This window comes from Miscanthus floridulus, chromosome 18, assembly GCF_019320115.1.
Source record: "Miscanthus floridulus cultivar M001 chromosome 18, ASM1932011v1, whole genome shotgun sequence".
Lineage (NCBI taxonomy): Eukaryota > Viridiplantae > Streptophyta > Magnoliopsida > Poales > Poaceae > Miscanthus > Miscanthus floridulus.
The window spans coordinates 124,974,927-124,989,829 of NC_089597.1; the positions used below are offsets into that span (position 1 = coordinate 124,974,927).

The 14,903-nt window shown below is 48.7% G+C and overlaps 2 protein-coding genes across 2 annotated transcripts; one reads left to right on the plus strand and one right to left on the minus strand.

The window, feature by feature from the left end:
* Positions 1 to 877: 877 nt before the first annotated feature.
* On the minus strand, positions 878 to 4,547 carry LOC136521484 (probable inactive purple acid phosphatase 28). The gene is made up of 4 exons (XM_066515232.1): positions 4,058 to 4,547; positions 3,795 to 3,945; positions 2,455 to 2,846; positions 878 to 1,738 (listed from the first exon to the last, which is right to left on the minus strand). Exons 1-4 carry the CDS (start codon positions 4,235 to 4,237, stop codon positions 1,292 to 1,294), a joined length of 1,170 nt encoding a protein of 389 aa, XP_066371329.1. The 5' UTR covers positions 4,238 to 4,547; the 3' UTR covers positions 878 to 1,291.
* A 2,472-nt stretch (positions 4,548 to 7,019) lies between these two features.
* LOC136521430 (disease resistance protein RGA2-like) lies at positions 7,020 to 9,352 on the plus strand. The gene has a single exon (XM_066515168.1). The coding sequence runs from the start codon at positions 7,098 to 7,100 to the stop codon at positions 8,661 to 8,663; it is 1,566 nt and encodes a 521-aa protein (XP_066371265.1). The 5' UTR covers positions 7,020 to 7,097; the 3' UTR covers positions 8,664 to 9,352.
* Positions 9,353 to 14,903: the final 5,551 nt, after the last annotated feature.

The window sequence follows — 14,903 nt, forward strand, 5'->3', positions numbered from 1 at the left end:
TTGCAGTCGCCGAGCGAGTCCGGAATGCTGCCGAAGAATGCGTTGTCCATGAGCACGAGCAGCTGCAGGTTCCGTCCGGCGCATAGGTCCGGCGGTATGGTTCCCGTGAGGTGGTTCCCGGTGACGTCCAGCGTCTTGAGTCGTCCGTTCCTGCCGAGCGCGGGCGGGAGGCTACCGGTGAGGTTGTTGCCCCACACCTGCAGCACCTCGAGGAATATTTGCCATGGTAAAAAAAATTAATTTGGCAACAAATCCTCCACATGGCATATTTGCGGGTGTGTATCGTTTGAGAATGGCAAACGGACGAATCCCATTTGCGGGATGGCAAAATTGCGAAGCCCAGTTTTCGTAATGGCAGAATCACCATTTTCTCACATAAAACGGGCCAGGCAATCACAGCACAGGACACCAGAATGAGGTCTTGACACGCATGAACTCTCGGAACAGAGCAATGCGGGAGGCTGGGTGGGCCAGCGCAAAATCAAACGCATACGGCGCGATCCAGTTGGTCGAACGAACATGAACAGTAACCAGGGGTGCCGAGAATGCGCCGATTCTAGGAGCTATATGAAGTTTATTGCTATTATGTGACACAAAATCGTAATCGTAAGTATGCATTTACATTATACGAATGGCAAATCTAATAACATCATTTTGTTTCAAAAGTTTTGTCCTAACAAAACAAACATGCCTTGTAATTTAAAACTGGGGGTGCAGTTATTGAAAATAAAAATTTTAAAGTAACTCTTTATTTGACAGAAAACGGAAGGAACGCTGGATAGCTTGCAAGCAGAAAAGAACCTGATCTAATAAAGGTTGGTAGACAAGGGAACAAAATTGTCAGTTTCATAAGAACGTCGAAAATAATGCTCAGCAACCCTAATCAGGGAATTGACATATCAGTATTGCCAAGAATAATTCAGCGAACCTACAAAACTGTACTGTACTTGTTTATAAATATTAAACATGGAACTGATGACACAAGCTGGAAGTTATCTTAGGTCTCTGGCCTTGACAAGTAAACATTGTGGTCTGAATCATCTGTTGTGAACGACCCGAAAACATTGCTCCCAAACACAGGGGACCAATTTCCAGCTCCACAAGAAGGTCGAAAACAGGTCAATGACCCGAACCAGGGTTAGCATATCAACATTGAACCAAATGTGAAATCTAAATTGGTCCATGGCAGATCATACTTCCAATAATGAATCAACCTACAAAACTGGAGGACTCTCGGCGACAAACATTATACACATGACACATATAGGAAGTAGTCTTAGGCTCCTGGTCTTCACAAGTATACACTGTGGTCAGAATCATCTGTATTGTGTCTCCAGAGAACCTGTTCATCAATTTTGGAAAGCTTTTCATCATCTAGCAGCTTCCAAGTCTGGATTGATTCAACTTCCATCCATGATCTCTGCCCTTTCTTCAGTTCGCTGTAAATTATCCGAGCTCTCCTGGGCCAATGGGGTCTTCCATAGGCATGATAACCGAAACCACCACCATAACAGAACCAAATCCCATTGAGGTTGCCACAAAAATCATTCAGATGGTCATGACCAAGAAAGACGGCTTTTACATCTCCCATGGAGACAAGGGTCCCAAGAACACCAGAATTTACAGATGAGCAAGCCACTCCCTCCTGATACTGACCCTTGAAGCCTGAGTACCAGAGTCCTCGGACCTCTGGGATTGGGATGTGGAAGAAGGCTAATGCAGGGGCATGTGTTTTTTTCTGTCAAACATAGGTAAATTTCAGGTACTACACATAAGCACAAAACTACACGCCTTTGACATTATTAAAAAATAATCTAACATAACCTGTAATCTGTATCCAAATTGCCCACCTATGTCATTATGAAAATTAATCTAAAGTAACCCATAAATTTGCATTCAAGTTACCCACCTATGCCATTATTAAAATAACCCAGAGTAACCCCTAAATCTATATCTAAATCATCTACATAACATTATTAAACAAGAAAGTATTCCAAAGCACTCCTATATATGATTCTGAAATTGCCCACTTATGTCATTTTTAATATAGAAAATAGAACCTAAACCAATTCATATATGCATTATGTGTGTCATCACGACTACCAAGTATACATGTATCGATTGCCACAATGAACACATAGCTCAAGGTAAGGTTTCAAGTTTCAACTAAACACATGGAGGTGAGATGCAAAGAGGAAAATTTCTTGGATTAAAAAGCATATAGAGTAATTACTAATTAGTAACTAAGGTTTATTACAATCATATAAAGATTACAGAGTATATATTCAAGGATTGTGTTTGAATATGAACAAATGATATCTAAGCAATCTTGATTTGATTAACTGTTGGTCCTAAATTTGTTCACGAGTTTCTAACACTTTATGTTTTAGTGTACACAATTTACAATACAACTTCAGATGTTGTGATTTGGTTATCAATAATAGTCAGAAGTACCTGAAGCTCCAGTGAAGTGGCACGAAGCCAGGCGAGTTGAGATTCTTTGATCCATCCATATGTTTTGACGCCATTCACCACTTGACGATCACCGCTATCCAGGAAGTAAAGGTTAAGCAGGCTAGTATTGACCAACTCGGATCCAAATGGCCCATGGATGCCAATATGATAATTCCCAAACCCATGTACCAAGAAACCAGGTGGGTTTACTTGAGATACCGAGTAATCCATCAGAGACATGAAGGTCATCAGCTCCTCTCGGGTCATTGTTGACTCTTGGTCATGATTACCTAAAATGGCAGCCCATGGCACCTTGTATTCGATAGCAGGGCTGATTGCTCTGAGTAGTGATTCTGCTGCATCAGTTGCACTGCCACCAAATATGTTGTCCCCTGATCCAAATTAAACCAACGTGAGCATTAAAAGTAAACTAGAATGTTCCCCTTTTGCTTATAAAGGAAGAAATGAGAAACAACTTCGTTGTCTAGGAGCCGAAAAGGACAAGTCGTTCACTGCACGCATTACCAAAATAGGATGTTGCCAGATTTTACAGAGAGCAACGGAAGGTAGTAGTTACACTTGGATGATAGAGTTTTACTAACAAACTTGCTTAGGATGTATATGGAGAAGTTTATAGCTAGTGATTATATAGTCTAAAACTTCCCTACCTGGAAAGATAACAGCAATAGCTGTTGGTTTTGAAAAGCCTTAAGCATGTCTCCACATTGATTTGTAAAGCAAGCAATAAACTGCTAGAGAATAGTAAACCATAGAAGCTGAAAACTGGCAAACTGTTTGCAAACATGCAATAAATAAGACCGCAGCAAGAGTCAAGAGTGCAATGCAAGTCCCAACCGTTCCTCTGAATCCATCTAGAAACCATTGACAAACCCAGCTAGCAAATTCCACTGTACGGAGCACTACTTAATTGCCCAGAATTGACTAGCTAAACAGTCGCATCTATCTCGCAGCAACTATGCTTGCTCAGCAGGAGGTTTGCACACAGCACAATACGAGCAAGGGACAGTTTCTCCTCGCCTTGCCCGGCCGGCAAGGATACTCGTTTGATAGCGCAAAGAATTTTACTTTGCCCAGGAGAACCAAATTTGGCACTCATGCCCAGCTGCGTGCGCTGTCAAGGTTGGCCGCCAGCGCTTGCGTCTCGACAGCCGAACACAGGGCTGCCGAAATCAAGGCCGTCGAGGGTCAAATCAGGATCCCCTGCTCACAGTCGAGCTCAGTGCGAGCCCGACGACAGCCAAATCGAGTTTCCCCGGCCACGATACGCTCGGCGACGGTCGACGCTCTAATAAGTAGAAATAGAGGAGAGAGAAGCGCACCAGTGAAGGCGATGAGGTCGGGCTTCTCGGCCTCGATGACCCGGCGCAGGAACCGGGTGGTGTTGAGGTCGGAGCACAGAGCGCCGCCGCCGTCGGGGCCCACGTCCCGGCAGCGCGTGGCGGCGCCGTTGCCGAAGTGCATGTCCGCCACCTAGCAGCAGCAGCAGCGACAGAGAGCGAGATCAGCACTCATAAGCTTCCGAGACGAACGCGCGGGGAGCGGACAGGAGGGGTGGGGCGCTGGGGGAGCGAGCGGCACGCACCTGGAGGATCTTGAAGGCGCCGTCATGGCGGAAGCGGAGGGGGAGGGGCGCGGCCGCCTTGACGCGGGGCACGGCGGCGTCGGGGTCCGGGTCCAGCACGGCGGCGAGGCGGAGCAGCAGCAGCGCGAGGAGGCAGGGGAGCAGCAGGGAGGCGAGAGCTGCCAGGTGGGACGAGGCCATCGGTCTCGGTCTCGCTGCCGGAGCGCAGCGCACCGCATGGGGTTCTGAAGAGTCAAACGTACCAGCTCCAGCTCAGTGCCTCCATGCCGCTACCGAACCAAACCAACAGTCAGTCGCGTGCTCCGGTTCGTTGTCGTTGTCGTTGCGACGCAGGTGCAGCGCAGCTAGGCCGTTTGTCCGTTGAGGTCCAGGCTTCATCTTCATCAGGCTTGGATTGGTTTCTTCAGAAGTCAGAGCACAGCCAGCACGGCAGCATCTCTCTCGTCTCTTCCCCTGTCCGTCAGCTTCAATGGTGCAACGGCTGCCATGTCCCGCGCGCGCGACCAGGCCATTCGTGCTGTTCGTTTGCTTATAAGTCATACTTAACGAATAATATTTTTTTTCATAACAAATCAACCCACAGAATTTTCAGCCACTTCAGCCAAACGAACAGAGCAATTACCGTGAGCTCCCTGCTGTTTGCAAGTTGCAACGTCGAATCGGTTACATTTCGCTGCCACTGAATTCATGGAGGCAAATATAGTAACGTACTGTAAATAGGGTAGTGTTTAGTTTCTAAAATTTTGCAAAATTTTTTAAGATTCCCCGTCACATCGAATCTTTGACGCATGCATGAAGCATTAAATATAAATAAAAAATAGAACTAATTACACAGTTTAGACGAAATTCACGAGACGAATCTTTTAAGCCTAATTAGATTATGATTGGACACTAATTGTCAAATAACAACGAAAGTGCTACAGTACCATTTTCCAAAAAAAAATCGTCTAACTAAACACTACCTAGGACCCAGTGCCAGCCGAATTCACTCGGTCAATTGCACAGTTGCACATCTGGAAGTCCAGCCAGCCATGGTCATGTTCTCGATGGTTGCTCTTGCATACAGCAGAGGCAACTAGGAAACAAATCCATCCACAGACGCATACAGAAGCACTTTCGTCCACCAATCGCTTCAAAAATACTCTCTTATTTTTTTCTATTATATAGGTTCATGTAATCATGTCACAGTCGCATATATCCGCGAGTGTAACATGGCTGTAAACTTTAGTGCTTACCGGCATTCCAACTTTCCAAGTCGACAGTCGTCAGGAAATTAGCCCATTCACTGTACGTCGGATCAAGACATGATTTTACCTCTATATGTAAGTAACCACTAACCAGCGACATAATTACATAAAGAGGGTGGCTACCGTAACTTGACGTCTATTACTATGTTGCCTTGTGAGTCATAGATTGATGACCGGGGTCTAAAATAAGATGCTTGATGGTCACAGGTTGGCGACCTCATGCTACCAAGTCTTAGCCGTCCAGGTAAACAAAGGCATCATGGTTGAATTTTATGGCCACGCGCCCACGCATAAGGTTCATTGAGTTTTGTCTATACTCCATTTGAGTGCTGGTCGGCCGGTGCATATATATGCTGGCCTGGTGCTCCCACTCCGTAGGATAAGGGGTGCTCGCCCTCCCCATTGTGGAAAATGCAAAAATGCATATCCACAAGGTTGTGCACCTACCCCTTAGCTCGCAGCGTCCAAAACATATTGTGATTCGTGCTCTCACTGCCTCCCATGCCTCACACACTTTGTGATTCGTGCACCACTCCCCAATGTGCTGGCCTGGTGCTCCCACTCCGTAGGATAAGGGGTGCTTGCCATCCCCATTGTGGAAATGCAAGTTGGTAATATCAGTGTCTAAATACAACATACGTACAATACTATTATGTGTGTATTTAGGAGGGATCCAGTTTCTAAAAAAATATCTTTATTCAATTGATATTGTTTCCATTATTTTGTCTCGGTGGCATCACCTCCCCCACCCGTCTTCTCTATCTTCTCCACCCGTTTCTTCTAGCTCTCTGGCGCCCTGCCTCCTCCCCCGCCACTCCCGAGCGTGGTTGCCTCACCGCCGGCCGTCGCCGCCCAACGACCCCGCCCTCCCCCAAAGACAAGGAAGGTCGCCTGCGGCGAACCTCGTCCTCGCCCCGCCCCTGCCCCCACCACTAACGGCTGGAGGCGAGCCGCCTCGCCGTGCCGCCCGCAAACCCACCCACCCCTCGACCCTACCCACCCTAACCCTAGGGCAGAGCGCCGACGAGCTCACCACGACGCCCTCGCAAAGACTTGGTCTGGCCGTCTCCAACACTGCAAGGGCCCTAACACCACCCGCCGTAGTCCCCACCGCCTGGTCGGCCTGCCTCCCCCGAACCCCCTTCTATGCCCGCCAGATATGGAGAAGAAGAGAGGAGGAGTCAGAGAGAGAGGGCGGTGAACTTACCAGACGCCGGCAAGGTTCTAGCCGGAACCCTAGCCACGGGCGCGGGTGTGGTCGAGCATGGGCGCAGGCATGGGCCCGGGCGCGTTGACTGACGGATAAGCAGCACAACAAGCGACTAAGGAGTGTATTTGTGTTATTTATTGTGTTATTTATTAGTTGACCCCAATATGGATACAAGTTAAGTGTTTCTCTAGTATGTTTACCTTGTTCCCGCACATTGGGGCAAGCAAATTCACCTGATATAACTACCATGGTGGACACGGAGATGATCACCAGAGATCGATCACCATCACGGTGACCAAGCGTACGTCCCTTGGGCGTACGGCAGTCGGCACCGGCAGGCAGCATGAAACCACGAGAGACCAGCAGGAGTCAAAAGCCCTTGCGCGCACGCCAGGGCAGACTGGCAGAGGCGATCAGGCCACACAACTGGAGGGTATGCGTATCGTACGTGTCGTCGACACGACAACGACACGGAGACTCGGACGTCGTCTATCTATATATGTCTTCCTTCATTTCCCAGCCGAATTCTTGGAGACGGCCGGCCGGCCACAGTGGGTGAGCGAGCCACTGAGCCGGTATCAGTATGGACTTCACCAGGGAAGTCGTCGTCCCGGCGGCGCTGTCCGAGATCCTCGGCCGGATCTTTGCCTTCCTCTTCGACAGCTTCCCCCGGCCCTCTCCCGGCGACAGGGAGCTGCACCGGCGGCGGCTGGAGCGGCTGCTGGGTAACATCGGCAGCATGGTCGAGGAGGCCGAGGGCCGCCACATCACCAACCAGCAGCTGCTTTCCCACCTCCAGGTGCTCACCGCGGGGATGTACCGCGGCCGCTTCGCGCTCGAGGTGACCGACCTCGACGACTCCAGCAGGAACACCGTCGGCGACGACGACGACAACGTCGACAGTGACGACACTACAACTGACGCCGCCGCCAGCAACGCGGGCAAGAGGTCGTTCGCGCTCTGCCCGTCGTTCGACAGGGCGAAGCGTTCCCGCGTGACGAGCCTGATCTTGGGCGCCGGGGCCAGCGGCAGCGGCGGCGACGGGGGCACCGAGAGGCTGGCCGCCGTGGTCGAGGAGCTGGAGGGCCTGACGCGCGACTACATGCGCGAGTTCATCCTGCTGGTGCAAGGGTACCCGCGGAAGGTGCACCGGCCGGTGCGCACCACGCTGTACATGGACCGGTGCGTGTTCGGGCGCCACGTGGAGAAGGAGCGCGTGGTGGACTTCCTGCTGCAGCGCGCGCCCAGCGGCCGGGCGCCGTACCTGAGCGTGCTCGCCTTGGTGGGCGCCAAGAAGGTGGGCAAGACGACGCTGGTGAAGCACGCGTGTGACGACGAGCGCGTGCGCGGCCACTTCGCTCGCATCGAGTGGTTCGAGACGCCCGACGTGGTGCGTGCGGGCGGCTTGCCGGGGCAGTACATGTGGGAGAGCGGCGGGCCGGAGTACCTCGCCGGCGTGCGCCGCATCCTCGCCGAGCCGCGGTTCGCGGGGCCGTCCCCGTCCCTGCTCGTGTTTGAGGACGCCTGGCCCATGGACGAGGCGGCGTGGGCCGCGCTGGCGTCATCCCCGACCCCGCTCGGCGACGGGAGCAAGCTCCTGCTCACGTGCCGCGACGCCGACCTCGCCCGGCTCGGCACGGCGGACCCCGTGGTGCTGCACACGCTGCAGCAGGAGGAGTACTGGTACTACTTCAAGGCGTTCGCGTTCGGCGGCGCCGACCCGCGGGACCATCCGCGGGTGGCGGCGGTGGCGCGGGAGATCTCCAAGCACCTGGAGCGCACGTTCCTGGACGCGCGGGTGCTCGGCACGCTGCTCAGGGCCAACTTCGACGCCCGGTTCTGGCGGAGGGTGCTCGCCGCCATCGTCAGCTGCGAGCGCCGCCCCATGCACGTCGGCGTGCTGCTCGAGCTTCTGCCCGTGCGCGGCAGGCTGCAGTCGTACGGGTACTGCCGGAGCCCGCCAAAGTTCACCGTGCAGGACGTGCTCAGCGCGGGAGCGAGTGGTCATGACGGTGGCTCGGGCTCGGGCTCGGAGGAAGGCTTCACCGTCCATCTCTGCAGGGAGACGCTGTACATGGATCACTGGTACAGCATCACCTTCAAGAACGATGATCGGGCGCCGACGCCGACGCCCGTTGTGACGACCTAGTTTGACTAATATTAGGTGCAACGAGTTTGTACTAGCTAGCTTTTTCTCGTGTTTTAATTGTTTGACTATTATTAGGTGCAACGAGTTTGTACTAGCTAGCTTTTTCTCGCGTTTTTCTTTTGGGTGTGTGTGTCCGACACGGTGGTTGTATTTTGCGTTACATCTTGTAATTGTCCACAGATTGAAGGTCACCCTGCAGGACGTGTTCAGCGCGCCTGCTGACTAGTTTGGTGTGAGAGAAAAAATATTATTCTAGCTTATAATCCACGATCGTTTACGACCAAACGAACATGTCGCGTGACGGTGGCTCAGGCTTCGACCTCGGGCTCGGAAGAAGGCTTCATCGTCCATCTGTGCAGGAGGCCCTATACATGGATCACGGGTATAGTTAGGGCTGGACAAAATACTTGTGGCTCGCCAACTCGCTTGACTTGTGGTCGGTTCAGCTCGGTTCGACTCAGCTCGTTTTAACTTTTTTACGAGTTGAGCTGGAAGTCTAGCTCGCTATTTTAACGAGCCAACTCGAGCCAGCTCACGAGCTGCTCACGAGCTGAGGCCTATCAGCCCACGACCATGAATCCAGAAAATGATGATGTTGACCTAGAAATGTACACCTATTCTATTGGTATGTAATCCTTATTTTCAGCGGTTTCATTTGAATTTTAATTGGTACTTAAATGTTGATTTTATTGATTGTTTTTCATGGAGAAGATGATGATGCTGACATTGAATCTATGGACTTTTCTAAGTTTGTGGTGGTAAACAACTAATTAGTATGCTGAAACTGCATGATGACCAGCTATGTTGCATGGTTGATACTTTTGATGAACCTGATATGTATTAATCATGTATGGTTGCATAATGGTGGACGTCACCTTCTAGAATTAATGTAGCATAAACATTATAAATATGTGTTCTATTTTTTTTAGTAGCTCGCGAGCTAAACAAGCCGGCTCGAGCTCGATAACAAACCGAGCCGAACTGCCCTGCTAGCTCATAATCAGCCTGTTCGTTTGGCTGTGGCTTGTCGTAAACGATCGTAAATTTCCAACCGAAATAGTATTTTTCTCTCACACAAACCAGCCAGCAGTACTTCTTCACAAACCAGCAACAATACGAAACAGCCAACCGAACAGGCTGAATATTAACGAGTCGAGCGCTCGATATCGAGCCCTAGGTATAGCAATTCAAGATCAATGATGGGGCACCGACGCCGCTGCCCGTTGCCACGGCCTAATTTGATTATTATTAGGCCGGTGCAACGAGTTTGTACTTGTTTTTTCTCCACATTTCCGATCCTATAGGGGCCGGAGAGGGAGAAGGTGTTTGGTCTTATAAGGTTAATGAGGATGAGTTCGGATCGTTGGATTTATATTAGATGAATGATTGTCACCTGAAAATATGCAAACATCAGGCACCTGTGATTTCACAAACTCAATCACACGACGCTTCACTCGGAAGCATGAGCGTGCGACCCGTCATGTCGTCTTCTTCCTACGCTCGGGACTCCATGCCTGGGGGCCTCAGAAGGGGGAAGGGGCCTCAGGAGGCGGCCGAACCGGCTATGGTGGCAGGTTGGCGCGTTGAGCGAGGCAGCGGGGGTGCTGTCGAGTGGGCGACGGGAGACAACCGGATGGGCAGAGCCGACAGGGGCACGGGCGGGGACGAGACACTCAAGCTCTTCTCCTCTGGTTAGGTTAGGGGTGTGCAGGATGGAGCGGCGGTCGAGGCCAGAGGTGGGAGCGCACTGGCCTGGTTCAAGGAAGAAGTACAGTCGTGCTCTTACCAAAAACACGTGACCAGTCACGACATAATGCGCTCCCTATGATTTAGCACCTTTCCTCTCGCGATCTAGTTTTTTTTACCAAACTAGCACAGGCACGAACCTTAGCAGGCCGTGTCGTGCTCAGGCCGGGCTTTAGCAAGCCGTGCCTCGTGCCCCGTTAGGCCTGACCCTATTAGACATGTATAGGAATAGGACCAGGGCGACTTGCCGACTTGCTAACAACAAACAAAGAACTCCATCTTCCTTCCTGTTTGCTCCTACCTCTTTCCTGCATCCTCGTTCATCTTCCGGGTGACTGGCCTCTCATGCATATGCCGCTGCCGGTGGCCTCTAACTCTCAAAGAACGAACGAAGAAGGCTGTAATTTATAGATGATGTGGCATGTTGGGAGATGCAAAGAGGGTACTCAATGATGTTTGTTTAGCCAGCTAACTAATTACTGTTAAATGTCATTCTAGTTGATTTAATCATTTTTTGAGATTAGAATTGACAAATGGTAAAGTCACAGTAGGCGTCTCGCTGTTGATGAGAATGTCGCCTATCATTAAAAATCCTATAAATTTCGTTTCCACGAGGAGTCAAACCTAGGACCTGAGATACTTTTTTATCGGATACAACTTGGACGCACACAACCCACACACTCGACACTCACACCACACGCACACACATGCAAAGAAGAGATTGGGAGGCTTTCTAGCCTCCAGTGCGCGGGGAATGCGCAGTACCACCGAACGCGCACATGTGCATATACCCTGAAATTTCTGGATATGTATTAGGTTTCAAACACAAGGTCTTGTTTGGTAGAGCATAATATAGTGTTGAGGATGATAGGTATATTTTGGAGACATTAGAATAGATTGTAAAGAAGACAAAGACTGGGTATTGATTTACATTAGGTGGCATGCTTGTGGTGATGATCAATAGAAGGCATATGTTTTCCAAACTTTTGGGAAATATGTTTGGTATGATTGTGTGCATCAACTAAATACACACTCATGCCAAAGGGTTTACTGATATGGTCAAACATTTGGAGATGAACGCCGTCGCACACCGGTGCACAATGAACCTGGACATCGGCGGATAACAGACATGTCTAACAACAAAAGCATGGTATTCACTTCACAAATCAATAATCTGTTTTGTGGGATTATTAGGTACTATGTCGAGTATGTTTGGGCAAAAGGGCAAGTCATTTTGAGTGTGTTTGTTAGCCAGGGAACACGATTGCAAAATAGGGTGGCATGGCTATTTGGACAGTGAGGGAAATGAGTATTGCGGCCTCAATATGTCTCGGTCATCATGACATGAATAACCGAACTGATTTCAGAGGCATACTCAAGGATATGAAATACATTCTGGTCAAAGGCACGAATACCCGAACCGATTTGTAGCGTTTAGTGGCATTTTTGTAAATATAAACCATTTGAAGCCCCTCAGTGGTGTTTCTGTAAATACAAACCCCACCAGGGGTATAAAGAGAATCTTCTCCCTCACCCCCTATAAAAATGGGGAGAGGAGGAAGTGGAGAGGCACCTTTGGCCAAATCACAGTTCAACTCTCTCTCTCTCTCTTATCCTTCACTCTCATCGCAAAACCATTCTGCATCAAAAGCAAGAGCTGAGCGATATCTTTTGGGACATGATGAACATATATCTGAGCAATGATCTCATGAGTACAGTCATAATTAATCTCTAGCTGCTCGTTGAATGCATCCTCATCTAGATGTCTGATTAGGACCACATTTCTAAATTTGGCCTTTCCCTCGAATGACAACAATGTTGTCCAAACCAAAGTGTCCAAACCAAATACCTTGCTGTTCTTTCTTGCAAAGGGCTTTTAATATTGTCTTTCCCTTCTTACCTGCCTCATTTACAACAAAATCTAAACAAAAACATCTACCTCTCCAGGAAACGTGCACAAACCATTCATTTCCATATGAAAAGGTGAATTAGAATGAAGCACCATAGTTGTCTCGATCACAAACTCAAATAGATCACATGCTCAAAATGCATCTCTCCCTGGCCTAACCAATAATGCTCATAAGCAACAGATGACAAAGCAGCTGTAGAAAATAATAACTTATTTAATGTAAGAATTTTGAACTGTCATTATAGATTTTTAATAATAATAATAACTTATTTCTTTGATGGTTACTATTTTCAATAGGAAATGGAGTTGGAATTTCTATTGGATCCATGAACACCGTCAATTTTAAGCACAAGAATATCCTTAGATCACTGTCACTTTTATGCAAAATAAAATGATAATGAGAAACTAACAAGGACAACATTTTTACAAAAATCTAGCAATAAATGTAACACTAAATAAAAATCATTACTAGGTGACCATCCACCCAGGTCATCATATAGAATTCTATAGTGACTTGTTGTTTTACAGATATGTTTTTCATGATGCTATTTTGATCAGGCTAAAACTATAGTTTCCTTTCTAGATATAAAGTTTGACTTTTAACAGAAGTTGTAGTTTGAGCTGAGTGCAACAAACTTTGTTTTTCGACCTAAACCTAAATCAGTCTTTAACCCCGACACCAAGTCATGGTAAAATTCTAGACTTTTTAGCCAAATTTCAACATGTCCTATATGACCAAATCCTAACATACATATCCTGAGTCATAGTAAAAATTCATGGTGAAATTAAGTCATGTCAATTTAGAGCTAAGATCGAGTAAAATCAGAGCTTGGCGCTATGATTCATGGCGCCGAGCTTGGCGTCATGAATCAGGCGCTAAGTTATTGCCACGTCAGCGCCATATCACCAGCCACGCAATCGCTGCCCTCCGACATGGCACCGAGATGTGTTACCGAGAAAACGGTCTAAAGTTGGGTTTACGTCGTCCAGAGGTGTAAACGTGATTTTTTTTCAAAAAAGGGCCAAATTGCAAAAAAAAAATCGGATGCATACTCTACTCATTGGATGATGACAACGTGATGATGGCCAAATGTCTAAAAGATAGAACTTTCTCATTTATGGAGTAAAGACGATGTTCTGTGTTTCAAAAACAATGTTCTATCTTCATAAAAAATGTTCTCAGTTGAAAGGTCCTTGTGTGGTTTTGGTAATTGAGTGACAACCTAGGTGGACTAATTGTGTTTATGTGAGATACATAGGTGATTAGTCCACAGGTACATGTGTGTGAGAACATATGCCATGAAGGTGAAAATGGCTTGGAGTTGTTACAAAGCTCACACATGTGATGATGAAGGAGCTCATTACAAATGAGACATGACATTAAGTCATGTGATCAAGGTGGAGAAGATCAAGATATGACTTGGCTTGATGGACCAGTTGTAAGCGTGAAGGGTAAGTTGGAGGCTTTGGAGCGATGGACCACGTGGCGGTGAAGCTTAAGCAAGACTTGGCCCCGATGGACAAAGGCAACGGTGAAAAGTAAGTGAAGTCAAGATCGATGAACCAATATGATCACGTGATGATGAAGTGGATCATATCATTGTCGATCGTGTTGGTTCATGTGTTGCATCAACATTGGAGAAGATAGAATGGAATGCGCAAGGCAAAGGTATAACCTAGGGCATTTCATTTCACCGGTCATAGGTGTGTAGAGAAGTTTATAACCGGGTTTAGGATAGATGGCCGTACTATCAAGAGGGACAAACTTGTTTGCATATCGGTCATCTAGTGCCACTCGAGTGATCTAACTTTGCATTGTCGCTAGGATTGAGTGGCGTGGCAAGTTGAGTGGCTAATCCTTTGGAAAATGATTGTGAAAATGCTAACACACATACACATGGTGGTGTACACTTGGTGGTGTTGGCACATTTACAAAGGAGATAAAGTTGGAGTTGATGTGGATCAACTCGGCGATGGAACGGAGGCGAGAAAGGTTCAAAACTCCACCGACGGAGTGTCCTCCGGTAGAGTGCGGACAGTCCGATGGTGCTACCGGCGCCCTATATAGAAAATATAGGGTTTCATAGTATGCACCGGATGCTGGTCATGCAATGACTAGACGCTGGGGTCCTGCGTCCGATCAGTGACAGTAGTGAGCGCGCAGTCTCGGTCTCATGACTGGACGCTGGAGCGAAGTGTGATCAGACGCTCAGGGTCTGCGTTCGGTCAGTGCTGACGTATGGTGATGTAGGCAGCGCTGGAGTTAGGCGCGTGGGCACAGAACTGATCGGACGCTGGTCTGCGTCCGGTCATGGTGGACCAGACGCATCCGGTCACAAAATAGAGGCTCAGGGAGCTCTCTGGAAACGACCGGACTCAGGCACAGCAGCGTCCGGTCATTCACTGTGCAACGTCCGGTCGCAACTTAACCGTTGAGATCGGGCGGCTCCGGTTGAACACAGAGCGACGCGTGGACAGCGTAGAGCGACCGGACGCTGGCAGGGTGTGTCCGATCGATCTGACTGGAGCGTTCGGTCATCCCAAAATTTGCCTAGTGAAGGGGTAACGACTAGTTTAGCCCATGG

Coding starts and splice junctions, on each gene's coding strand:
- LOC136521484 (XM_066515232.1), bottom strand. CDS start 4,237: ATGGCCTCGTCCCACCTGGCAGCTCTCGCCTCCCTGCTGCTCCCCTGC. Junction 2,847..3,794: donor CGACCTCATCGCCTTCACTG/GTGCGCTTCTCT, acceptor AATTTGGATCAG/GGGACAACATATTTGGTGGC. Junction 1,739..2,454: donor CCACTTCACTGGAGCTTCAG/GTACTTCTGACT, acceptor TATGTTTGACAG/AAAAAAACACATGCCCCTGC.
- LOC136521430 (XM_066515168.1), top strand. CDS start 7,098: ATGGACTTCACCAGGGAAGTCGTCGTCCCGGCGGCGCTGTCCGAGATC.